Genomic DNA, 21,795 nt, shown 5'->3' with positions numbered 1-21,795 from the left:
TTCCTATACCTAACTCAGACTAGACGACTTCCAAAAGCACCCCAGGGCTGTTACATTTTCAGTGTGGAATGTTAAATATACCTTCCCCAAAAGAAAACAATCACCTCAACTAATAAGATCTCTGTAACTATGCACTAAACCATACCATCAAAAGATGTTGGAATTCTGTTAAACTTCCCTAAACATTGTCCATATAAGCCAGCCCAAACTTCTACACTTTAGAACACCGACTTTTTTTTTTTTTTTTTTTTTTTTGAGACAGAGTCTCGCTCTGTCACCGAGGCTGGAGTGCAGTGGTGCAATCTCGGCTCACTGCAACCTCCACCTCCCGGGTTCACACCATTGTCCTGGCTCAGCCTCCCAAGTAGCTGGGACTATAGGTGCCCGCCACCAAGCCTGGCTAATTTTTTTAGTAGAGATGGGGTTTCACCTTGTTAGCCAGGATGGTCTCGATCTCTCGACCTCGTGATCTGCCTACCCTGGCCTCGCAAAGTGCTGGGATTACAGGCATGAGCCACTGCACCCAGCCTAAAACACTGACTTCTTTGGAATCTGTGCCTCCCTGGGTGATCCATCCTCAACTTTTGTGCTTGAATAAACTCTTTAAACTAGATTCTGGCCAGGCGCGGTGGCTCATGCCTGTAATCCCAGCACTTTGGCAAGCCAAGGCAGGTGGATGACCTGAGGTCAGGAGTTCAACACCAGCCTGACCAACATGGTGAAACCCCATCTCTACTGAAAATACAAAAATTAGCCAGGCATGGTGGCTCATGCCTGTAATCCCAGCTACTCAGGAGACTGAGGCAGGAGAATCGCTTGAACCCAGGAAGCAGAGGTTGCAGTGAGCTGAAACCATGCATTGCTCTCCAGCCCGGGCAACAAGAGCGAAACTCTGTCACAAAAATAAATAAATAATAAACTAGATTTTGATCCCTTTGATTATTTTTGGTTGACACTTGGTTGACCACTGTAGTTGGAAGAAAAGTAGTGTAATAATTTTACTTTTTAAAACTCCACTTTAAAAGCTAACCACGGGCCAGGCGCGGTGGCTCAAGCCTGTAATCCCAGCACTTTGGGAGGCCGAGACGGGCGGATCACAAGGTCAGGAGATCAAGACCATCCTGGCTAACCTGGTGAAACCCCATCTCTACTAAAAAATACAAAAAACTAGCCGGGTGAGGTGGCGGGCGCCTGTGGTCCCAGCTACTCGGGAGGCTGAGGCAGGAGAATGGCATAAACCCGGGAGGCGGAGCTTGCAGTGAGCTGAGATCCGGCCACTGCACTCCAGCCTGGGTGACAGAGCGAGACTCCATCTCAAAAAAAAAAAAAAAGCTAACCACAAGTGGGCCAGGCGTGGTGGCTCATGCCTGTAATCCCTGCACTTTGGGAGGCTGAGGCGGGTGTATCACCTGAGTTCAGGAGTTTGAGACCAGACTGACCAACATGGTGAAACCCCACCTCTACTAAAAAATATAAAAATTAGCTGGGCATGGTGGTAGGTGCCTGTAATCCCAGCTACTTGGGAGGCTGAGGCAGGAGAATCACTTGAACCCAGGAGGTGGAGGTTGCAGTGAGCTGAGATTGCACCATTGTACTCTAGCCTGGGCAACAGAGCAAGACTCTGTCTCAAACACAAAGCTAACCACAAATACTTTCCCAACATATTTCAGTACGTACCAATTTCACAGGGGCATCTATACAACATAGTGCACCATATATTTTATTTTATTCTTATTTATTTATTTCTGAGATGGAATCTCGCTCTGTCACCTAGGCTGCAGTGCAGTGGTGCAATCTCAGCTCCCTGCAACTTCTGCCTCCCAAGTTCAAGCTGAGATTACAGGCATGTGCCAACATACGCAGCTAATTTTTTTTTTCTTTCTTTTTTTTTTTTTTAGTAGAGATGCGGTTTCACCATGGTAGTAAGGCTGGTCTCGAACTCCTGACCTCAAATGATCCACCTGCCTCAGCCTCCCAAAGTGTTGGGATTATAGGTGTGAGCCACTGCAGCCAGCCTGTACCATATTTATTTACTTATTTATGTATTTTTTTGAGATGAAGTTTTGCTCTTGTTGCCCAGGCTGGAGTGCAATGGTGTGATCACAGCTCACCGCAACCTCAGTCTCCCAGGTTCAAGCAATTCTCCTGCTTCAGCCTCCCAAGTAGCTGGAATTAAAGGCATGCGCCAGCACGCCTGGCTAATTTTGTAGTTTTAGTGAAGACGGGGTTTCTCCATGGTGGTCAGGCTGGTCTCAAACTCCTGACCTCAGGAGATCCGCCTGCCTCTGCCTCCCAAAGTGCTGGGATTACAGGCGTGAACCACCACACCCGGCCCATATATTTTAAAGTTTCATATGGGCTAGGTGTGGTGGCTCACATCTGTAATCCCAGCACTTTGGGAGGCAGAGGCAGGCAGATAGCTTAAGCTCAGGAGTTCGAGACCAGTCCGGGCAATGTGAGACGTTGTCTCTACAAAAAAAAAAGAAAAAAAAATTAGCTGGGTGTGATAGCGGTGTGCACCCATAGTCCCAGCTACTCGGGAGGCTGAGGTCAGAGGATCACTTGAGCCCAGGAGGTCTAAGCTGCAGAGAGCCATGATTGTGCCACTGTACTCCAGCCTGAGTTACAGAGTGAGGCCCTGTCTCAAAAACAAAACCAAACCAAAAAAAAAAATTAAAGTTTTGTGGGAAATTTACTATAAAATTGTTATCTAAGCATCTTCCTGTTGCTATACATTTCACATGGATAAGCTGACATAAAATATGATCCTATTTTAGAGGCTTTTCAGAGAGTAAAATTCCACTGCCTCCCTTAGTGTAAAGGCCATTTCGGAACATTCTTTCTCACATCAGCGATAACCGGGAAGCACGGGGTGAGCTTTCGGTTGAGCTGAATGTACAAATGGTGGATCTGTGGCAGAAAGGTCTTTTCCCTTTTCATTTTCCTACTCCTGATAACTGCCCATGCCTAAGTTGCCAAAAGCAACCAAGACCTGGGAAGGGCCAATATAAATCATGACAGGTTTCGGCCAGGACCCCTGACTCCCAGTGCTACTTCTTACCTCAGTGCTCCCTCATCAGCTGGGTCAGGGCCCTCGTTCCTGCCTGGCTGGAGGTAAGGCTGGCCCACAGTCTACTCAAGAGTATCATAAAACACCCTGTCCCTAAACTTTCTTTAAGCTGTTTCTTGTATTTTTCCTGTTTGCTATTACACTAGTTTTCCACCCATGGCAGCAGAACATGGTGCTCAAAAGCACAGACTCTAAGCTCAGTCTACAGGCTGCAAATCCCAGCTCCACGACACACTAGCTGTGTGACCCCAGGCAAATTACTTAACCCCTCAATGCCTCTGTTACCTCATTTGTGAAGTGGGGATTATAACAGTACCCACTTTATGGGGTAGTTGTGTGGACTAAATACATCAACGTATGTAAAGCACTTAGAACATCATCTAAACTTGTTCAGGACTTTGCAGGTATTTGCTATTATTATTACCAATTTTTCCTAAGTTCTACAATAAGTGCATAGCTGCCCCCTCTCACTCTACTGCTCCATTATTTTTGTTGAGTCCCAGGCCCCTTCTGACCTCATTAGCCAAACTCCCACATTGCCAGCCATTGGCATTGCACCAGCAGATTTTTATTCTGAACCTGGCTTTACCACAGATTGACCTTGCCACCTCAGGAAAGTAACTGAACTAATTTGAGCCTTAGTTTCCTCTTCTCTAAAATGGGGATAATACTTGCTTTGCAGCCCTCACAAGACTCCGATGAAGATCAGATACAACAATGTGTACGAAAGCACTCAAATGGTAAGCCCCGACCCAGGTGTGAGACATTCCCAACACAGCTTCTGCTAGAACCGTAAAGAAAAGAAATAAACGGGGCAGAAGTGGCCAGCACATTCCCTCACGTCCAAGAATGTCCTGTATGAAGGGCATGGAACCAGCAAGACTGGAAGAGCCGACCTGGGCAAACCCAGGGGCCTCTCTCACTCTCATTCTCAAATTGCTAAGTATGTGCTATCCTAGAACGTGTACACAAGGGCAATGGGGCAAAGAAAAGGAAAGTAGAAAATGTCCCTTCTGTTCAGCTTTTCCACATGCTTACCTACCTCAAGACCTGAAGCCTCTGCAAAGTCACTTTTATCGCAGCACATGTTTTCCTGAGCCATCTTCTGCTGTTTGATATCAAGCATGGCAAGGGCCTCCAAATACTGTTGATTCAAAACTAGGAAGGGCCATATGAGAAAATATTCGTTATGAAGCCTAACTCCAGCCTCATCCAATCTAGTTACCCCAACATCACATACTCATTTCGTACAAGCAATACACTACCCACAAGATCTGGCTCCATTCAGAAAACCTATCTGATAGAATAGTGAGTATCATGTAAGATCATATATATGTAATACTAGATGAGATGGTGTCATTTTTTATGGAAAAGCATCTTAACTTTGCAACTGAAGTCGGATGCCTATTTCCTCTTGGAAACTTTGTAGGATTTTCCAAAAAGGAATATGTAAAAGCAAATTATTCAAAGACTTTATGGTTAGTGAGAAAACTGGATGGTGAGATCTCATATACTGTATTCATGTCAGACATACCAGCTAACCAAGCTCTATCAGGTTTTTGTATTAGGAGTTTTCACAAGAAGATCTCAAACCAAACGTTTAGAACAAGAGGGGTCCTGCTGTCTACTGGAGAGCAGAAAACAGAGTCTTTTCCCTATCACTGCAGGGTGGAGTGTTAGGACAGAAGGGGAGGACTTGTGATTGTGAGCAGCTTCTGTCCTGAACTTATCTAACACAGGAGACATCCTTATCAGCTGGAATCCCTGCTGCTGAGAAGCACCAGCTGTGTGTGCAGATTTCAGCTGGAGGCATTTATACGACTCAGCTAAGACACAGCATAAAGTGCCGCTCTCAGCCCCAGGGCCTCATTTAGAGCTTTCTTTTGTCCTTTTCTTCTTTTTTTCCTTTCTTTTCTTTGTTTAAGAGACAGGGTCTTGCTCTGTTACCCAGGCTGGAGTGCAGTGGTCCAATCATAGCTCACTGCAACTTTAAACTCCTGGGCTCCAGGGATCCTCTCACCTTCACCTCGCAAGCAGCCAGGAAGTTGCAGTAAGGCGAGATTGCACCAATGCACTCCAGCCTGGGTAACAGAGCAAGACTCCCTCTCAACAAAAAGCCAGGTGCATGCTACTATGCCTGGCTAATTTTTGTTTATTTTTTGTAGATGAGGAGTCTCGTTATGTTGCCCAAGTTGGTCTCAGACTCCTGGCCTCAAGCAAGCCTCTCCCTTGGCTTCCCATAGCACTGGCATTACAGGCATGAGCAACAGTGCCTGGCTTGTGTTTTGTGCTCTTCAAGCCACCTCTTTAATTTCTGCTAAGAAGAAAGAACTAGTCTCTTCTCTAAATTTTTAGGGCTGGGTGCAGGAGCTCACACCTGTGATCCCAGCACTTTCGGAGGCAAAGGTGGGAGGATTGCTTGAGCCCAGGAGTTGAGCCCTCACAAAGTGAGGCACCCCCATCTCTACAAAATTTTTTTTTAAATGTTGCACTTTGGGAGGCTGAGGTAGGCGGATCACCTGAGGTCAGGAGTTCAAGACCAGCCTGGTCAACATGGTGAAACCCCGTCTCTACAAAAAGACAAAAATATTAGCTGGGCATGATGGCAGGTGCCTATAATCCCAGCTATGCGGGAGGCCAAGGTGGAAGAATCACTTAAACCCAGGAGGAGGTTGCAGTGAGGTGAGATCGCACCACTGCACTCCAGCCTGGGTGACAGAGTGAGACTCCATCTAAAAATATATATATATATAAAATCTGGGCATGGTGTTGGGTATCTGCAATCCCAGCTACTCAGGAAGTGGAGGCAGGAGAATCACTCGAACCTGGGAGGCGGAGGTCATAGTGAGCTGAGATTGTGCCACTGCACTCCAATCTGGGTGACAGAGCAAGATTCTGTCTCAAAATAATAATAATAATAATAATAATAATATACTTTTTAATTAGCTGGACATGGTGGAACATGCTTGTAGTACCAGCAACTTGGGAGGCTGAGGTGGGAGGATCTCTTGAGCCCAAAAAGTGGAGGTTGCAGTGAACTGAGATTGGGTCACTGCACTCCAAACCGGGCAACAGAGCAAGATTCTGTGTGAAAATAAATAAATAAATAAATAAAATATGTAAAAAGTTAACATCAGGTCAGACACAGTGACTCACGCCTGTAATCCCAGCACTTTGGGAGGCCAACGTGGGTGGATCATTTGAGGTCAGGAGTTTGAGACCAGCCTGGCCAACATAGTGAAACCCTGCCTCTACTAAATATACAAAAATTAGCCAGGCGTGGTGGTGGGCACCTGTAGTCCCAGCTACTCGGGAGGCTGAGGCAGAAGGATTGCTTGAACTGGGAGGTGGAGGTTGCAGTAAGTTGGGATGGCACCACTGCACTCCAGCCTGGGCAACAGAGTGAGATTCCGTCTCAAAATAAAAAAAAGACCAGGTGCAGTGGCACTCACGCCTGTAATCTCAACACTTGGGAGGCCGAGGTGGGCGGATCATGAGGTCAGGAGATTGAGACCATCCTGGCCAAAATGGTGAAACCCCCATCTCTACTAAAAAACACAAAACTTAGCTGGGTGTGGTGGCATGCACCTGTAATCCCAGCTATTCAGGAGGCTGAGGCAGAAGAACTGCTTGAACCCAGGAGGTGGAGTTTGCAGTGAGCCAAGATTGCGCCACTGCACTCCAGCCTGGCGACAGAGTGAGATTCCGTCTCAAAAAAAAAAAACAAAAAGTTAACATCAAATATCTTAGTATCCTTGCATCAACTTTCATCATAAGGTAGACCATTATATAAGAGATATATAACATACAAATTATACACACACACATATATATATCATTTCCACTTAGGTTCTTCAAATATCAGGTGCTCTACCATTTTGCTTTAAGTGAAAACTAAATAAAAAGGAGAAAATGGGGAGAAATTGCTTAATGGGTATGAGATTTTACTTTGGAGTGCTGGAACTGTCTGGAACTAGACAGAGGTGGTGGTTAGGCAACTTTGTGAATGCCACTGAATTGCTGACTTATTTTCTCAAGGCAGAGTTTCCCTCTGTCACCCAAGCTGCAGCGCAGTGGCACAATCACGGCTCACTGCAGCCTCAACCTCCTGGGCTCTAGCAATCCTCCCACTTCAGCCTCCCAAGTAGCTGGGACTACAGGCCAGTGCCACCACATCTGGCTAATTTTGGTTTTTCTGTTGTTGTTTGTTCGTTTGTTGTTGTTGTTGTTGTTGTTCTGAGACGGAGCCTCGCTGTGTTGCCCAGGCTGGAGTGCAGTGGCACAGTCACAGCTCACTGCAAGCTCTGCCTCCTGGGTTCACGCCATTCTCCTGCCTCAGCCTCCCGAGTTGCTGGGACTACAGGTGCCCACCACCATGCCCGGCTAATTTTTTGTATTTTTAGCGGAGACAGGGTTTCACTGTGTTAGCCAGGATGGTCTTGAGCTCCTGACCTCATGATCCACCCACCTCGGCCTCCCAAAGTACTGGGATTACAGGCGTGAGCCACAGCGCCCGGCCTGTTTGTTTGTTTTTAATAGAAACAAGGTTTTGCAGGCCGGGCGCGGTGGCTTACGCCTGTAATCCCAGCACTTTGGGAGGCCAAGGCGGGCGGATCATGAGGTCAGGAGATCGAGACCATCCCGTCTAACATGGTGAAACCCTATCTCTGCTAAAAATATAAAAAATTAGCCGGGCATGGTGGTGGGCGCCTGTAGTCCCAGCTACTCGGGAGGCTGAGGCAGGAGAATGGCGTGAACCCAGAAGGCAGAGGTTGTAGTGAGCTGTGATTGCGCCACTGCACTCCAGACTGGGTGACAGAGTAAGACTCTGTCTCAAAAAAAAAAAAAGAAAGAAACAACGTTTTGCTATGTTGTCCAGGCTGGTCTCAAACTCCTAAGCTCAAGTTATCCTCCTGCCTTGGCCTCACAAAGTTCTGGGATTACAGGCATGAGTCACTGTGCCTGGCAAGAATTGTTCACTTTTTTTTTTTTTTTTCTTTTTTTAGATGGAGTCTCACTCTGTTGTTCAGGCTGGAGTGTGGAGGCACAATCTTGGGTCACTGCAACCTCCGCCTCCAGAGTAAAAGCGATTCGCCTGCCTCAGCCTAATGAGTAGTTGGGACCACAGGTGTGCACCACCATGCCTGGCTAATTTTTGTATTTTGGGTAGAAATAGAGTTTCATCATGTTGGCCAGGCTGGCCTTGAACTCCTGACCTCAGATGATCTGCCCACTTTGGCCTCCCAAAGTGCCAGGATTACAAATGTGAGCTATTGCACTCAGCCAGGAATTGTTCACTTTTAAATAGTTTTATGTTATGTGAATTTCACCTTGATAAATTTTCTTAAATTTAAAAAACCTAAATGATACATTTATTCCCTCTATTATGCTTAATGTATATTATTTCAAAATACTAGCATGTTATCTTTATTGATACATGTGCTCTTAATACAAAAATCATCATTACCTGCATTGTCAGACTTTAGCATTTTAATTTCTTCTGTTTTCACTTTCAAATTCTCTTTGAGGATTGCATTTTCACAGTTTAGCCTGGAAAAAAGTAGCCTTCAAATAACTAAAACATTAAAACTTCCTTGCTGAGTGAGAATATTTTTATTGCCATAACTGGAACACAAAAATCTAAATATAGTTTTTCCTACTTCAAAATAGTCTGGAATTTATATGTATCACAAAAATAAAAACAATTTAAAGGAATGTGGTAAGATTTTTTTTTTTTTTTGAGATGGAGTCTCACTCTTGTCATCCAGGCTGGAGTGCAGTGGCGCAATCTCAGCTCACTGCAACCTCCACCTCTTGGGTTCAAGTGATTCTCCTGCCTCAGCCTCCCAAGTAGATGGGATTACAGGTGTCTACCACCACACTCAGCTAACTTCTGTATTTTTAGTAGAGAGGGGGTTTCACCATGTTGGCCAGGCTGGTCTTGAACTCCTGACCTCAAGTGATCAGCCTGCCTCAACCTCCCAAAGGGCTGGGATTACAGTTGTGAGCCATAACACCCAGCCAAGTGTGTTGAGGATGTGTAAACATCCTCTTTTTTTTCTTTTTGAGATGGAATCTCGTTATTTTACCTAGGCAGGAGTGCAGTTGTGTGATTTCGGCTCACTGCAACCTCCATCTCCCAGGTTCAAGTGATTCTCTTGCCTCAGCCTCCTGAGTAGCTAGGATTACAGATGCCTGCCACCACACCCGGCTAATTTTTGTATTTCAGTAGAGAAGTGGTTTCACCATGTTGGCCGGGCTAATCTCAAACTCCTGACTTCAAGTGATCTCCCCGCCTTGGCCTCCCAAAGTGCTGGGATTACAGGCATGAGCCACCGCGCCCAGCCTAAACATACTCTTAACCCTTCTTAGTTGAGACATAATCAGAACCAGAAATATTTCGAAGCCATCCGTTTTGCATACTCATTCTCTTTACTTAATAACCATTTGAATATCAACTATATGCTTAGGTCACCTTCAGAAACTTACATACATAGGTCCTCATGTAAACTATGGACTTCGGGTAATAATGATGTATCAACATTGGTTATAAAAGATGTACCACTCTGGTGGGGGATGTTGTTAGTGGAGGAGGCTGTGTATATGGGAAATCCCTGTACCTTCTGCTCAATTTTGCTGTGAATCTATAACTGCTCTTAAAAAAAACAAAAACAAACAAAAAAAAACCAACAAAGTATTTCATTAAAAAAAGAAACATAGAGTACACCTATGTTCATAGCAGCATCATGCAAAACAGCCAAAAGGTAGTTAACTCAAGTGTCCATCAGGAATGAATGGATAAACAAAATGGCATACATACCTAACATGGAATATTATTCAGTCTTTTTTTTGGGGGGGGGGGGATACAAGGTTTCGCTCTGTCACCCAGGCTAGAGTGCAGTGGCCCAGTCTCAGGTCCATGTAGCCTCTACCTCTTGGGTTCAAGCAATTCTTCTGCCTCAGTCTCCTGAGTAGCTGGGATTACAGGTGCATGCTACCATGCCCAGCTAATTTTTGTATTTTTGGTAGAGACAGGGTTTCACCACATTGGCCAGGTTGATCTAGAACTCCTGGCCTCAAGTAATCCACCTGCCTCACCCTCCCAAAGTGCTGGGATTATGTAGAGAGTCAAAAGCCAGAGGATCGTGACAACTAGGCTATATGATCAAACAGCAAACTGTTCATCATGAATGCAGGATGTGGGCAAACTCACACCTGCAACTGCCACCAGAAGGTTTGCTGAGGGCAGTCACTGTCTGGTGCCATGCTCCTTGAGGTTATCTACTGGAACATCTGGAGACTACTGTTCAAAGAATGCAGTTGTGCAAGCCTGCACTGAGTCAAGCAGCTGACTGACAACCACTTCCTCCCTATCTCCTTTACTCAATAAATATGAATGGCGCTAAAAGCTCAGGGCCCTTGTTCACTAGAGCAAGGAGCCCCCGACCCCTTCTTCCAAACATACTCTTTTGTCTTTATTTTTATTCCCACATTCGTCCCCCTTTGTTCAGTCCAACAGGGATTGGGGCCACGATAGGATTACAGTTGTGAGCCAAGACGCCCAACTGAAATGACTAACTTTAGAGTAAATGTATAATTTAAAGTTATTAAATAAACTCATACAAATAAAAGAGTTGTTCCAAAGAAATTTTTTCTCTCTTTGGAGCTGATTGTCAGAATATAAAAATTTACCATCTTAACCATCTTATTTTTCATCTTTTTTGTTTTTTTTAACAAGATGAGGATCTTGCTATGTCATCTACGCTAGTTTTGAACTCCTGAACCAAAGCAGTCCTCCCACCTCATTCTCCCTAAGTGCTGAAATTACAGGTGTGAGCCATCATGCCCAGCCCCTCAAAAGATTTTGTTTGAAAACAACAAATAGTTCCAATTCTAAAATAATTCTTACACTGTATTTTAAGATAGAGTTTATACTATTTTTGGTTTTTGGTTTTGTTTTATTTTTGAGACATGGACTCACTCTGTCATCCAGGCTGAAGTGCAGTGGCGTGATCATGGCTCATTGCAGCCTCCAACTCCCAGGCCCAAGTGATCTTCACACCTCAGCTTTCCATGTAGTTGGGGCTACAGGTGCAAGCCACCACACCCAGCTACTTTTTATATTTTTGTAGAGATAGGGTTTCAACATGTTGCCCAGGCTGGTCTCAAACTCCTGGACTCAAGTGATCCTCCTGCCTCAGATTCCCAAAGTGCTGGGATTACATGTGTGAGCCACTACACCCAGCCTATGCTTTTTTTTTTTTCTTGAAGGACAATTAACTCTAACAGAAAAATATACGACTAGTTAGTGGATAAGCAATTAAAATTTTATAATCTTTTGCACTTGGCTCAAAGAAGAAAGCATAAATTACTTTTGAATTACATATATTTTAAAGATTGTCAAAGAAAAATAATGGAGTAATATACAAACCTGTCATATTTTTGGATCCAAGATTCCTCTATATTTTTAAATCTATTATGATCAAATTCTATTTCCCATTGCAAGGCATTTACTTCCTACGGAAAGAAAATAGTACCTTCATGGCAAATTACTACAAATAAATCATTTCAGGACATTGTGAATAGCTGAAGTAAACCATATAATCAGTTCTCAGAAACGGTTTAAAGAGAAAAAATTAAGTATTGCTCATCAAGTATCTCTGACATTTGTAAACACATATAACATGCCTCTTTAGCACTCAAAACAACTCTGCCAAAAGTCACTTAACATAGAAAAAATTTCAAATTGTTTGACTTCAAAATTTGCTGGACTGCTACACCTAGATTTCTCAGTGCCCACCTCCGCTGCATGTAGAGACCTCAAGCAAAATCTACTTCTGGAAATCTCAGCTCAACGGTTCCATCAAAGGAGAACACACCAAGCACAGGAGACATGACCATCTAGGATGATTCCTAACTATCTTTACAGTGAAGATGAAATGGTCAGAAAGACGTATGTTCTGCCAGACAAGGATAAGGATTAAAAAAAAATTTTTTTTTTAAGAAGAAAAATGGGCCAGGTGTGGTGGCTCACGCCTGTAATCCCAGCACTTTGGGAGGCCAAGGTGGGCGGATCACGAGCTCAGGAGATCGAGACCATCCTGGCTAACCCGGTGAAACCCCATCTCTACTAAAAAATACAAAAAACTAGCCGGGCGAGGTGGCGGGCACCTGTAGTCCCAGCTACTCCAGAGGCTGAGGCAGGAGAATGGCGTGAACCTGGGAGGCAGAGCTTGCAGTGAGTAGAGATCACACCACTGCAATCCAGCCTGGGCGACAGAGCGAGACTCCATCTCAAAAAAAAAACAGAAGAAGAAAAATGAGAAGTACCAATTTGGCAGGCCTCCTACTACCTTAACGTGGGGAAATAAAAATAACCTGAATTCATTGTGCACATGACAATCTGTTTTAGATTGCAAACTCCAAAAGGGAAGACCATCAGAACTGAAGCACACCTAGCAGAGGGTATGCACAAATGACAGATCCATTAGTATGGTGAGTTTAGGGAAATTATATTTAAAGCTTATTGAATTCAATAAGTCTACACTAAAAGCACCAAATACCTTCTCCAAGGATCTCTTTTGTTCCATAGTTTTTTGAAGCACTGACTGCATATGACTTGTGGCTTTGCCAAGTATTGCCTAAGAAAAATAAAACTAGCATCAGTATAAATTAAATTTGTAATCACTCCTATGTACATCATGAAGTTCTCTTTTATCTTAAGGCAATGGAAAATTAAGATGAATTGAGATAAGAATTTCACAGTGACCACCTTTTATGGAGAGTCTGAGAGTTCAAAAGTCAGGAGATCTTGGTTTGGCTCTTTTCCAATGAACGTGGGAATTAATGAATGAATTCTCCACACAAAGAAAGTGTTCAGAATAGTACTATTCATCAGTCAAAAAGTGGAAACCACCTGATATGGTTTGGCTCTGTGTCCCCACCCAAATCTCATCTTGAATTGTACTCCAATTTTTGGAGGAAAAAATGTTTCATGGGCAGGGCCCAGGGTCCCCCTGCTGTGTGCAGTCTAAGGACTTGGTGCCCTGCATCCCAGCCACTCCAGCAGTGGCTGAAAGTGGCCAAGGTACAGCGCGGTCTGTGAATATAGAGGGTGCAAGCCCCAAGTGTTGGCAGCTTCCATGTGATGTTGAGCCTGCAGGTACACAGAAGTAAAGAATCGGGGTTTGGGAACCTCCACTAGATTTCAGAAAATGTATGGAAATGCCTGGATGTCCAGGCAGAAGTTTCCTGCAGGGATGGGGCTCTCATGGAGAACCTCTGCTAGGGTACTGCAGAAGGGAAATGTAGGGTTGGAGCCCCCACACCGAGGCCCTACTGCAGCACTGCCTAGTGGAGCTATGAGAACAGGGCCACCGTCCTCCAGACCCCAGAATGGTAGATCCACCCATGGCTTACACTGTGCACCTGGAAAAGCCACAGACACTCAATGCCAGCCCGTGAAAGCAGTAAGGAGGGAGGCTGTACCTTGCAAAGCCACAGGGGTGGAGCTGCCCAAGGCCATGGGAACCCACCTGTTGAATCAATGCGACCTGGATGTGAGGCCTGGAGTCAAAGGAGATCATTTTGGAGCTTTAAAATTTGACTGCCCCACTGGATTTTGGACTTGCATGGGCCCTGTAACCCCTTTGTTTTGGCCAATTTCTCCCATTTGGAATGGCTATATACCTACACCCCCATTGTATCTAGGAAGTAAATAGCTTGCTTTTGATTTTACCAGCTCATGGGCAGAAGGGACTTGCCTTGTCTCAGATGAGACTTTGGACTGTGGACTTTTGGGTTAATGCTGAAATGATTTAAGAATTTGGGGGACTGTTGGGGAGGCATCATTGGTTTTGAAATGTGAGGACATGAGATTTGGAGGGGCCAGAGCAGAATTATATGGTTTGGCTCTGTGTCCTTACCCAACTCTCATCTTGAATTGTACTCCCATAATTCCCACGTGCTGTGGGAAGGACCCAGTGGGAGATAATTTGGATCATGGGGGTGGTTTCCCCCATACTGTTCTCATGGTAGTAAATACGTTTCATGAGATCTGATGGTCTTATCAGGGGTTTCCACTTTTGCATCTTCCTCATTTTCTTTTGCCACTGCCACGTAGAAAGTGCCTTTCACCTCCCATCATGATTCTGAGGCCTTCACAGCCATGCGGAACTGTAAGTCCAATTAAACCTCTTTTTTTCCCCCAGTCTTGGGTATGTCTTTATCAGCAGCATGAAAATGGACTAATACACCACCCAAATGTCCACCAACTGGTGAATGCATAAGCAAAACATGGTGCATCTACACAATGGAGTATTACTTGGCAATAAAAAGGAAGAAAGTACTGATACATGCTACAACATGTATGAACCTCTAAAACATGCTAACTAAAAGAATCCCAATGCAAAAGAATCCAGTCACATATCTTATGATTCTATTTATATTAAATAGAAAAGGCAAATCTACAAACAGAAAGTAGATTACTGGGGATAGGGGTGGGAATGAGGAATGACTGCTGATGGGCACCAAGTCCCTTTTTTGGTGTTGGAAATATTCTAAAATTAGATTATAGTGATGGTGGTACAACTCTTACATCTTATATCTAGTAAAAATGAATTGTAGTGTACATTTACATGTGAATTTCATGATATATAAATTATAAAGTTCTTAAAAATACACACACTAAAAAAACCTTCAACTATATTAAGTCCTTCTGTTTTGGTTTTAAAACTTAAAACCATATCAACTCTATTACTGGAATGTGTAAGTAATGAAAGCTTAAAAACAACTTCTTACCATGCTTTGAAGAATTTTCAATGCTTCCTCTTTACCTCTGAGTTGTCTTTGAGATGCCTCAAGTTCAGTTTTTAAAATTTCTACCTCCTGAGAACAGAAAGAAAATTAGTCTTCCTATCTGCAAGATATGCAACCCTAAAATTATCAGTTTGGCTCGTCTACATTTACCCTTGGCTCAAAGCACTTACAAATGAGGCTGAAAATTCTTCTAGACTTAGTGAGTGAACCAGACATACTAAAATTGAAAGCCTCGGCCAGGTGAGGTGGCTCACACCTGTAATCCCTGCACTTTGGGAGGCCGAGATGGGTGGATCACCTGAGGTCAGGAGTTCATGGCCAGCCTGGCTAACATGGTGAAACCCCATCTCTACTAAACATACAAAAAATTTGCCAGGCATGGTGGTGCATGCCTGTAATCCCAGCTACTCTGGAGGCTCAGACAGGAGAATCGCTTGAACTCAGGAGGCGCAGGTTGCAGTGAGCCAAGACTGAGTCACTGCACTCCAGTCTGGGTGACACAGCGAGACTCTGTCTCAATTTAAAAAAAAATAGCTGGGCATGGAGGCTCACACCTGTAAACCCAGCTACTCCAGAGGCTGAGGCATGAGAATTGCTTGAACTAGGGAGGTTTTTGAGACAGAGTCTCACTTGGTCGCCCAGGCTGGAGTGCAGTGACATGATCTCGACTCACTGCAACCTCCGCCTCCCAGGCTCAAGCAATTCTTCTGCCTCAGCCTCCCGAGTAGCTGGGATTGCAGGCATGCACCACTACTGCCTGGCTAATTTTTGTATTTTTAGTAGAGACGGGGTTTCACTATGTTGGCCAGGCTGGTCTCGAACTCTTGACCTCAAATGATCCACCTGCCTTGGCCTCCCAAAGTGCTGGGATTACAGGCATGAGCCACTGCCCCAGCCCCAGTTGGCTTTCATGTTGTTTACATACTGAGGTTGCAGTTCCTTATGTAGGGACTCAAGGTAAGGAGGCAGCTGCAGGCCCCAATCCAATGACTAGTGTCCTTATAAATTGAGGGAAATTTGGAACCAGATTCACAGGGAGAAGGCCATGTGACAGGCAGAGGCTGGATTTCTGCAGCTACCAGCCAAGGAACACCAACGACTGCAGCAAGCATCAGAAGCTAGGAAGAGGCAAAGGACTCTCCTCTAAAGCCTTCAGAGGGAGAACGGCCTGCTGAAACTTTGGTTTCAAATTTCAGCCTCCAGAACTGAGAGCAAATAGATTTGTTTTTTTAAGCCACCGGTTTGTGGTACTTTGTCTCGGCAGCCGAATACAGTAGCTTTCACAGGAAGAGTTCCAAACACACACTAAGGTGGGCTTCCTATTTCCCAAAGGACAGGCACCCCTCGCAGAAACTGCAATTCCCACCAAGGCAGTGGGCTCCTCAGGCCACTGAAGACTCTGGGCTTCTGACTTTAATGAGGTTAAATTAAGTCAGATTGTTTGAAGCCACACATACAGGGAAAGCATGTGGAAGGAAGTGATCTTACTTTCTGAAGGAAGAGATAAGAGAAGTGGGGTGGAAGGGAGAACTGGTGGGCATGTTTACATAAGTAGCTTCTTTAAGAGATGAGGTGGATAAAAAACAGAGGAGGCCAGTTGAAAAGGATGAGCTCTCCAGTGTGGTTCAGCAAGAATATCTGGAAAGCCAAAATTTGTCTTCCCCACCAATTTGGTACCATTTAAACAAAGTATCTATCAATGGACTTTGTTCACTTGAGAATTTTTTTTTTTTTTTTTTAATCAAAAGTCTCTTACTGGTCCTGCTTGCATGAGTAGCAGTGACCAGGGGAAAAGGGAGAGAAACCAGCCAGCGCAGGGAGGGGTCATCTCCACAACATTCCATTTATACACAGAACTAAACAGACAAGCACAGAGTCATGATTGCGGTTACAAGTCGGCAGCAAGGGAAGTGGGAGGAACAGGTGGGGAGTGGGGGTGTTGTTAAAAAAATACAGGCCCCCCAACAACTGGGGTGCCTGAGGGGAACTTGGTCTGCCTCAACCCAAGAGGAATCAGAAGCTCAAAAGCACTTTGGGAAGGCCAGAACCATCAGGGATGCAGGGAGGAGGAAAATCCAGGTGGTGGGGGGTCTGTTTGGCAATTGGGGTGAAGGGATTGCCCTTCCCCTGCTGGGATCCCCCAGCCCCTCCTATCTGGCAGGAAGGGGGCAGCCTGCAACCCCCAAGGACAGGTGTGGGGCTGCCAGATGCTCCAGGCAGGGGGCCAGAAAGGGCTCACAAAGGCTTGCCTTCCAGGTAGATGACCACACTGCCCCCAGCTTCTCTGCCAGGGTGCAGTGGTCCTTGACCTCCTCATAGTATTTTGCTTGTAATTCTTGCTTGATCCCTGTCAGCTTCTTGTTGATGGCGTCCTTGGAGCTGATATTGATCATTTTGCTCTTAAGGGGCACAGACTCAGGGGCCCAGAAGATAAACACCAGGTCCTCCTTCTTGCTCTCCTTGGTCTCGTAGGTTGCGTCACAGAGGGCGTAGTGGCAATCCATCCTTATCTGGCAGCATCTTGACAAAGGTGGCATAGGGGTCGTCGACAGTCTGGCCCACATCGCCCACCAGGATCTTCTTGCCCTCCTCCAGGATGATGTTCTTCTTGTCCTCACTCAGGCAGAAGAGCACCGCCTTCTTACGCTTCTTCACCTCCTCTGGCATTGAAGACTTACACACCTTCATGTCGTTGAACACCTTGATGACACTATCAGAGACAGCCACACCGGAGGCCGTGTTTCCGGAAGCAAAAAGGAGAGGGCACGGAGAGCCGCAGAAGACGAGAGCACTGCAGCCGCTGCTGGGACCCAACTAAACCGAGAATTTTTGTAGTACCTACCTCTAAAGTTTCATGAAGACATTGCCTTAATTCTTCATTTGACAATTCTGAATTCGAATCTACTTGGGGGGAGAAAAGAATCTATTAGAGGGAAATTTTTGAATTTTTTAACTAATTAAACATAGGACATTTGTTTACAAATTACCCAATACAGGCATCCCCTAAATTGCAAAGAGAAGAAAATTATAATAGACCACCAGGTGCGGTGGCTCACACCTGAAATACCAGCAATTTGGGAGGCCTAGGTGGGCAGATCACTTGAGGTCATGAGTTCAAGGCCAGCTTGGTCAACATGGTGAAACTCCGTCTGTACTAAAAATACAAAAATTAGCTTGGCATGGTAGTGCCTGCCTGTAGTCCCAGCTACTCGAGAGGATGAGACAGGAGAATCGCTTGAACCCATGAGGCGGAGGTTGCAGTGAGCAGAGATTGTGACACTGTATTCCAGTCTGGGCAACACAGTGACTCTGCTTCAAAAAAAATTTTTTTAACAGACCTACTATGGTAAAAATATGAGTGTAAAGCATTTCACAAATGAAAAGACACATACTGTACTTTTGAATACAAAAAATTTTTAAATAGATTCTAAGGATCGCTTGAGGCCAGGAGTTAGAAACAAGCCTAGGCAACACAGACCTCCATCTCTATGCAATGTAAAATAAAAAATTAGCTAGACGTGGTGATGTGCTTGCTGGTAGTCCCAGCTACATGGGAAACTGAGGTGGGAGGATCACTTGAGTCCAGGAGTTCGAGGCTGCAGTGAGCTATGACTGTACCACTATCCTCCAGCTTGAGCAACAGAGCAAGACCATCTAAAAAAACAAAAAAGGACTCTCAAATAAAACAGATGTTAATCAGTCGGTTAATTACTACATTCAAATAAAAATATAGAAAAACATGAATATTGGTGAGAAAAATAAATAGATTTTGTTGTTTACACTTAAGCTTGAATGATGTAGTGGTATGAATATATAAGAAATAACTTTGGCTGGGCGCAGTGGCTCATGCCTATAATCCCAGCACTTTGGGAGGCCGAGGCAGGTGGATCACTTGAGGTAAGGAGTTCAAGACCAGCCTGGCCAACACGGTGAAACCCCATCTCTATTAAAAATACAAAAATTAGCTGGGCGTGGTGGTGCCTGCCTGTAATCCCAGCTACTCAAGAGAGTGAGGCAGAAGAATTGCTTGAACCCGGGAGGCAGAAGTTGCAGTGAGCCGAGATCTCGCCATTAGACTCCACCTGGGCGACAGGAGAAAAAAAATAAAAATAATAAAAATGATAACCTGAAGGCTGGGCACAGTGGCTCACACCTGTAATCCCAGCACTTTGGGAGGCTGCGGCAGGCAGATCACCTGAGGTCAGGGCTTTAAGACCAGCCTGTCTATATGGTGAAACCCTGTCTCTACTAAAAATACAAAGTTAGTCAGGCATGGTGGTGCACACCTACAGTCCCAGCTATTTGGGAGGCTGAAGCAAGAGAATCGTGCTTGAACCCAGGAGAGGGGGATTGCAGTGTGCTGTGACTATGCCACTGTACTCCAACCTAGGCAACAGAGCGAGATTTTGTCTCAAAAACAAAACAAAACAAAAGGCCGGGTGTGGTGGCTCACATCTGTAATCCTAGCACTTTGGGAGGCTGAGAAGGGTGGATCATCTGAGATCAGGAGTTCGAGACCAGCCTGGCCTACATGGTGAAACCCCATCTCTACTAACAAATACAAAAATTAGCCGGGCATGGTGGCAGGAGCCTCTAATCCCAGCTACTCAGGAAGCTGAGGCATGAGAATCGCTTGAACCCAGGAGTCAGAGGTTGCAGTGCACTGAGATCGCACCATTGCACTCCAGCCTGGGCAACAAAAGCAAAACTCCATCTCAAAAAAAAAAAAAAAAAAAACCTAAATTTAATTTCTTTCCAAAAAGAATGACTAGAAGTCTCCTGTAACTTCAATTATTTGCTCCTTAATGTGATCAATTGAGAAGTTAAACTGAGCTTCCTAAGAGCTTCATTTTCCTTTCTGCCTCAATGGCAATAAAAAAATAAAAAAATAAAATTAAAGTGGTAAATTATAAGCAAGAGTATAAGAAGTAAAAAAAAATTTTTTTGAGAAGAATGTTTACTTTGAAAAAATATTTCTCAAAACAACTTTCTTTGCTATTCTGAAATTTCATTAACATGACAGTATCTAAGGCAAAACATGTTTGTACTGTGACGGATGATACATGTTTGTACTGTGATGGATGATACAGGCTTCCAAGGAGGGACAGAATGACTCTGGGTTGGCAGTGACAAGTTCTGTTCTATTAATACTTGTGGTAGGCAGAATATTATGTCCACATGCCAATTCCCAGAAGCTATGAACACATGGCAAAAGGAATTTGCAGATGTGATGAGATTAAGGATTTTGAGACGGGAGAGTACTCTGGATTATCCAAGTGAGTCCAGTGTACTCATAAATGAAAGAGGGAGACAAGAAGGTCAATGTCAGAGTGATATGATGTGAGAAAGACTCAGCCATTGTTGACTTTGAAGATAGGGAGGTGGCCATGAGCCAAGGAATGCAGTAGCCTCTGGAGCTAGAAAAGACAAGGGAGTAGAGTCTCCCCACCCAATCTCCAGAAGGAACACACCCTGCCAACACCCTGGCTTTAGCCCAGTGAAATTTATTTGGGACTTTTTTTCCCACAGAGAGAGGGTCTTGCTTTATTGCTCAGGCTGCAGTGCTCCTGCATCAGCTTCTCAGGTAGCTGGACTACAGGTGCACACTACTACACCTGGCTAATTTTTAAACATTTTTTCTGTGGAGTTGCGGTCTTTCTATGTTGACCAGGCTGGTCTTGAACTCCTGGCCTCAAGCACTTCTCCCACCTTGGCCTCCCAAAATGCTGGGATTACAGGCATCAGCTACCACACATAGCCTGTTTGGGACTTCTGACCTGCAGAACAGTAAAATAATAAATTTGTGTTGTTTTAAGCCATTAAATTTGTGGTATTTTGGAAATTATCTATTAGTGATAGGACCAACTTTGATAAAAAGAAAAGTTCATAACCCAACAAAATGGGAACTCATACTATTACTATTTAAATCTTATTTATACCCCAGTGTTTCTTCATGTTTTTTGTTTGTTTGTTTGAGATGGAGTCTTGCTCTGTTGCCCAGGCTAGAGTGCAGTGGCGTAATCTTGGCTCACTGCAACCCCCGCCCCCCAGGTTCAAGTGATTCTCCTGCCTCAGCCTCCCAAGTAGCTGGGGTTACAGGCTCCTGCCACCACACCCAGCTAATTTTTTTGTATTTTTAGTAGAGACGGGGTTTCACCATCTTGGCCAGGCTGGTCTCAAACTCCTGACCTTGTGATCCACCCACCCCGGCCTCCCAAAGTGTTGGGATTGCAGGCGTGAGCTACCACACCTGGCCTCTGCATGTTTTTATAAAGGCATCTTAGCATCATGCTCAGTTTTCAACATTTTGCTTGCAAAACAGTATCCATTCTCTATACACAATAAGGAATTGGAAGAAAAATATAAAAATAATCCCATTCTAATTTCCAGAGGGATTTTGAAGGATGGGGATGAACCCTGAGCTACCACGTATTTTTGTAAATCTGAAACCATGTTTCTTAAATCACTCTTATGTTGTTCTAATTTGTGTTTGTTCAACTTTGTGGGGAAGTTTCAGAAGAGGAAGTTTTGCAACATTGATTACAAAAGATTTAGCCAGATAACAGCTGGTGCCACCCTACAGGCATGGGCTTATCCACAGACTCCTGATCATTTTGGAGTTGTAACATGATATCACAATATGATGTCAAATTTTATTATTTCCATAAGGTAAGGTATAATTTCTTTTTGGTTATGATAAGTTAAGACAAACTGTTTTGACAATTTTTGAGAGTTTCATGACATCCTAAAATAACCAGAAGCATCTCTGTTCTTCCTGGAACACTCCTTTCCCATAGATCCACTGCCTTACTCACCACTTCATTCCAGTGCTCAGGCCAAGGTGAGAGGACTGCTTGAGGTCAGGAGTTTGAGACCAGTCTCGGTAACATAGTGAGACCTTGTCTCTA

The 21,795-nt window shown here is 44.5% G+C and overlaps 1 protein-coding gene and 1 pseudogene across 10 annotated transcripts in view; both read right to left on the bottom strand.

The window, feature by feature from the left end:
* The window catches only part of CCDC125 (coiled-coil domain containing 125), a 51,332-nt gene that overhangs the window by 14,245 nt on the left and 15,292 nt on the right, over positions 1-21,795 (bottom strand). For 5 of the 9 annotated variants that reach the window (XM_023207908.1, XM_023207911.1, XM_023207909.1 and 2 more), the window contains exons 3-8: positions 17,730-17,791; positions 14,870-14,956; positions 12,634-12,711; positions 11,502-11,587; positions 8,538-8,620; positions 4,113-4,228 (exon numbers count right to left, since the gene is read on the bottom strand). In XM_023207908.1, coding sequence (XP_023063676.1) covers positions 4,113-4,228; positions 8,538-8,620; positions 11,502-11,587; positions 12,634-12,711; positions 14,870-14,956; positions 17,730-17,791 — 512 coding nt within the window. The remainder of the gene's footprint in view (positions 1-4,112; positions 4,229-8,537; positions 8,621-11,501; positions 11,588-12,633; positions 12,712-14,869; positions 14,957-17,729; positions 17,792-21,795) is intronic. The other 4 variants (XM_023207912.1, XM_023207913.1, XM_023207916.1 and 1 more) reach the window with 1 other exon arrangement.
* Positions 16,597-17,723, bottom strand: LOC111539899 (annotated as a pseudogene). Its single transcript, XR_002730830.1, has one exon. The product of XR_002730830.1 is annotated as a cofilin-1 pseudogene (transcript).

This window comes from Piliocolobus tephrosceles, chromosome 4 (assembly GCF_002776525.5).
Source record: "Piliocolobus tephrosceles isolate RC106 chromosome 4, ASM277652v3, whole genome shotgun sequence".
Lineage (NCBI taxonomy): Eukaryota > Metazoa > Chordata > Mammalia > Primates > Cercopithecidae > Piliocolobus > Piliocolobus tephrosceles.
The sequence above is the reverse complement of the archived record's forward strand: the minus strand, read 5'-3'. Positions and strand labels throughout refer to the sequence as shown.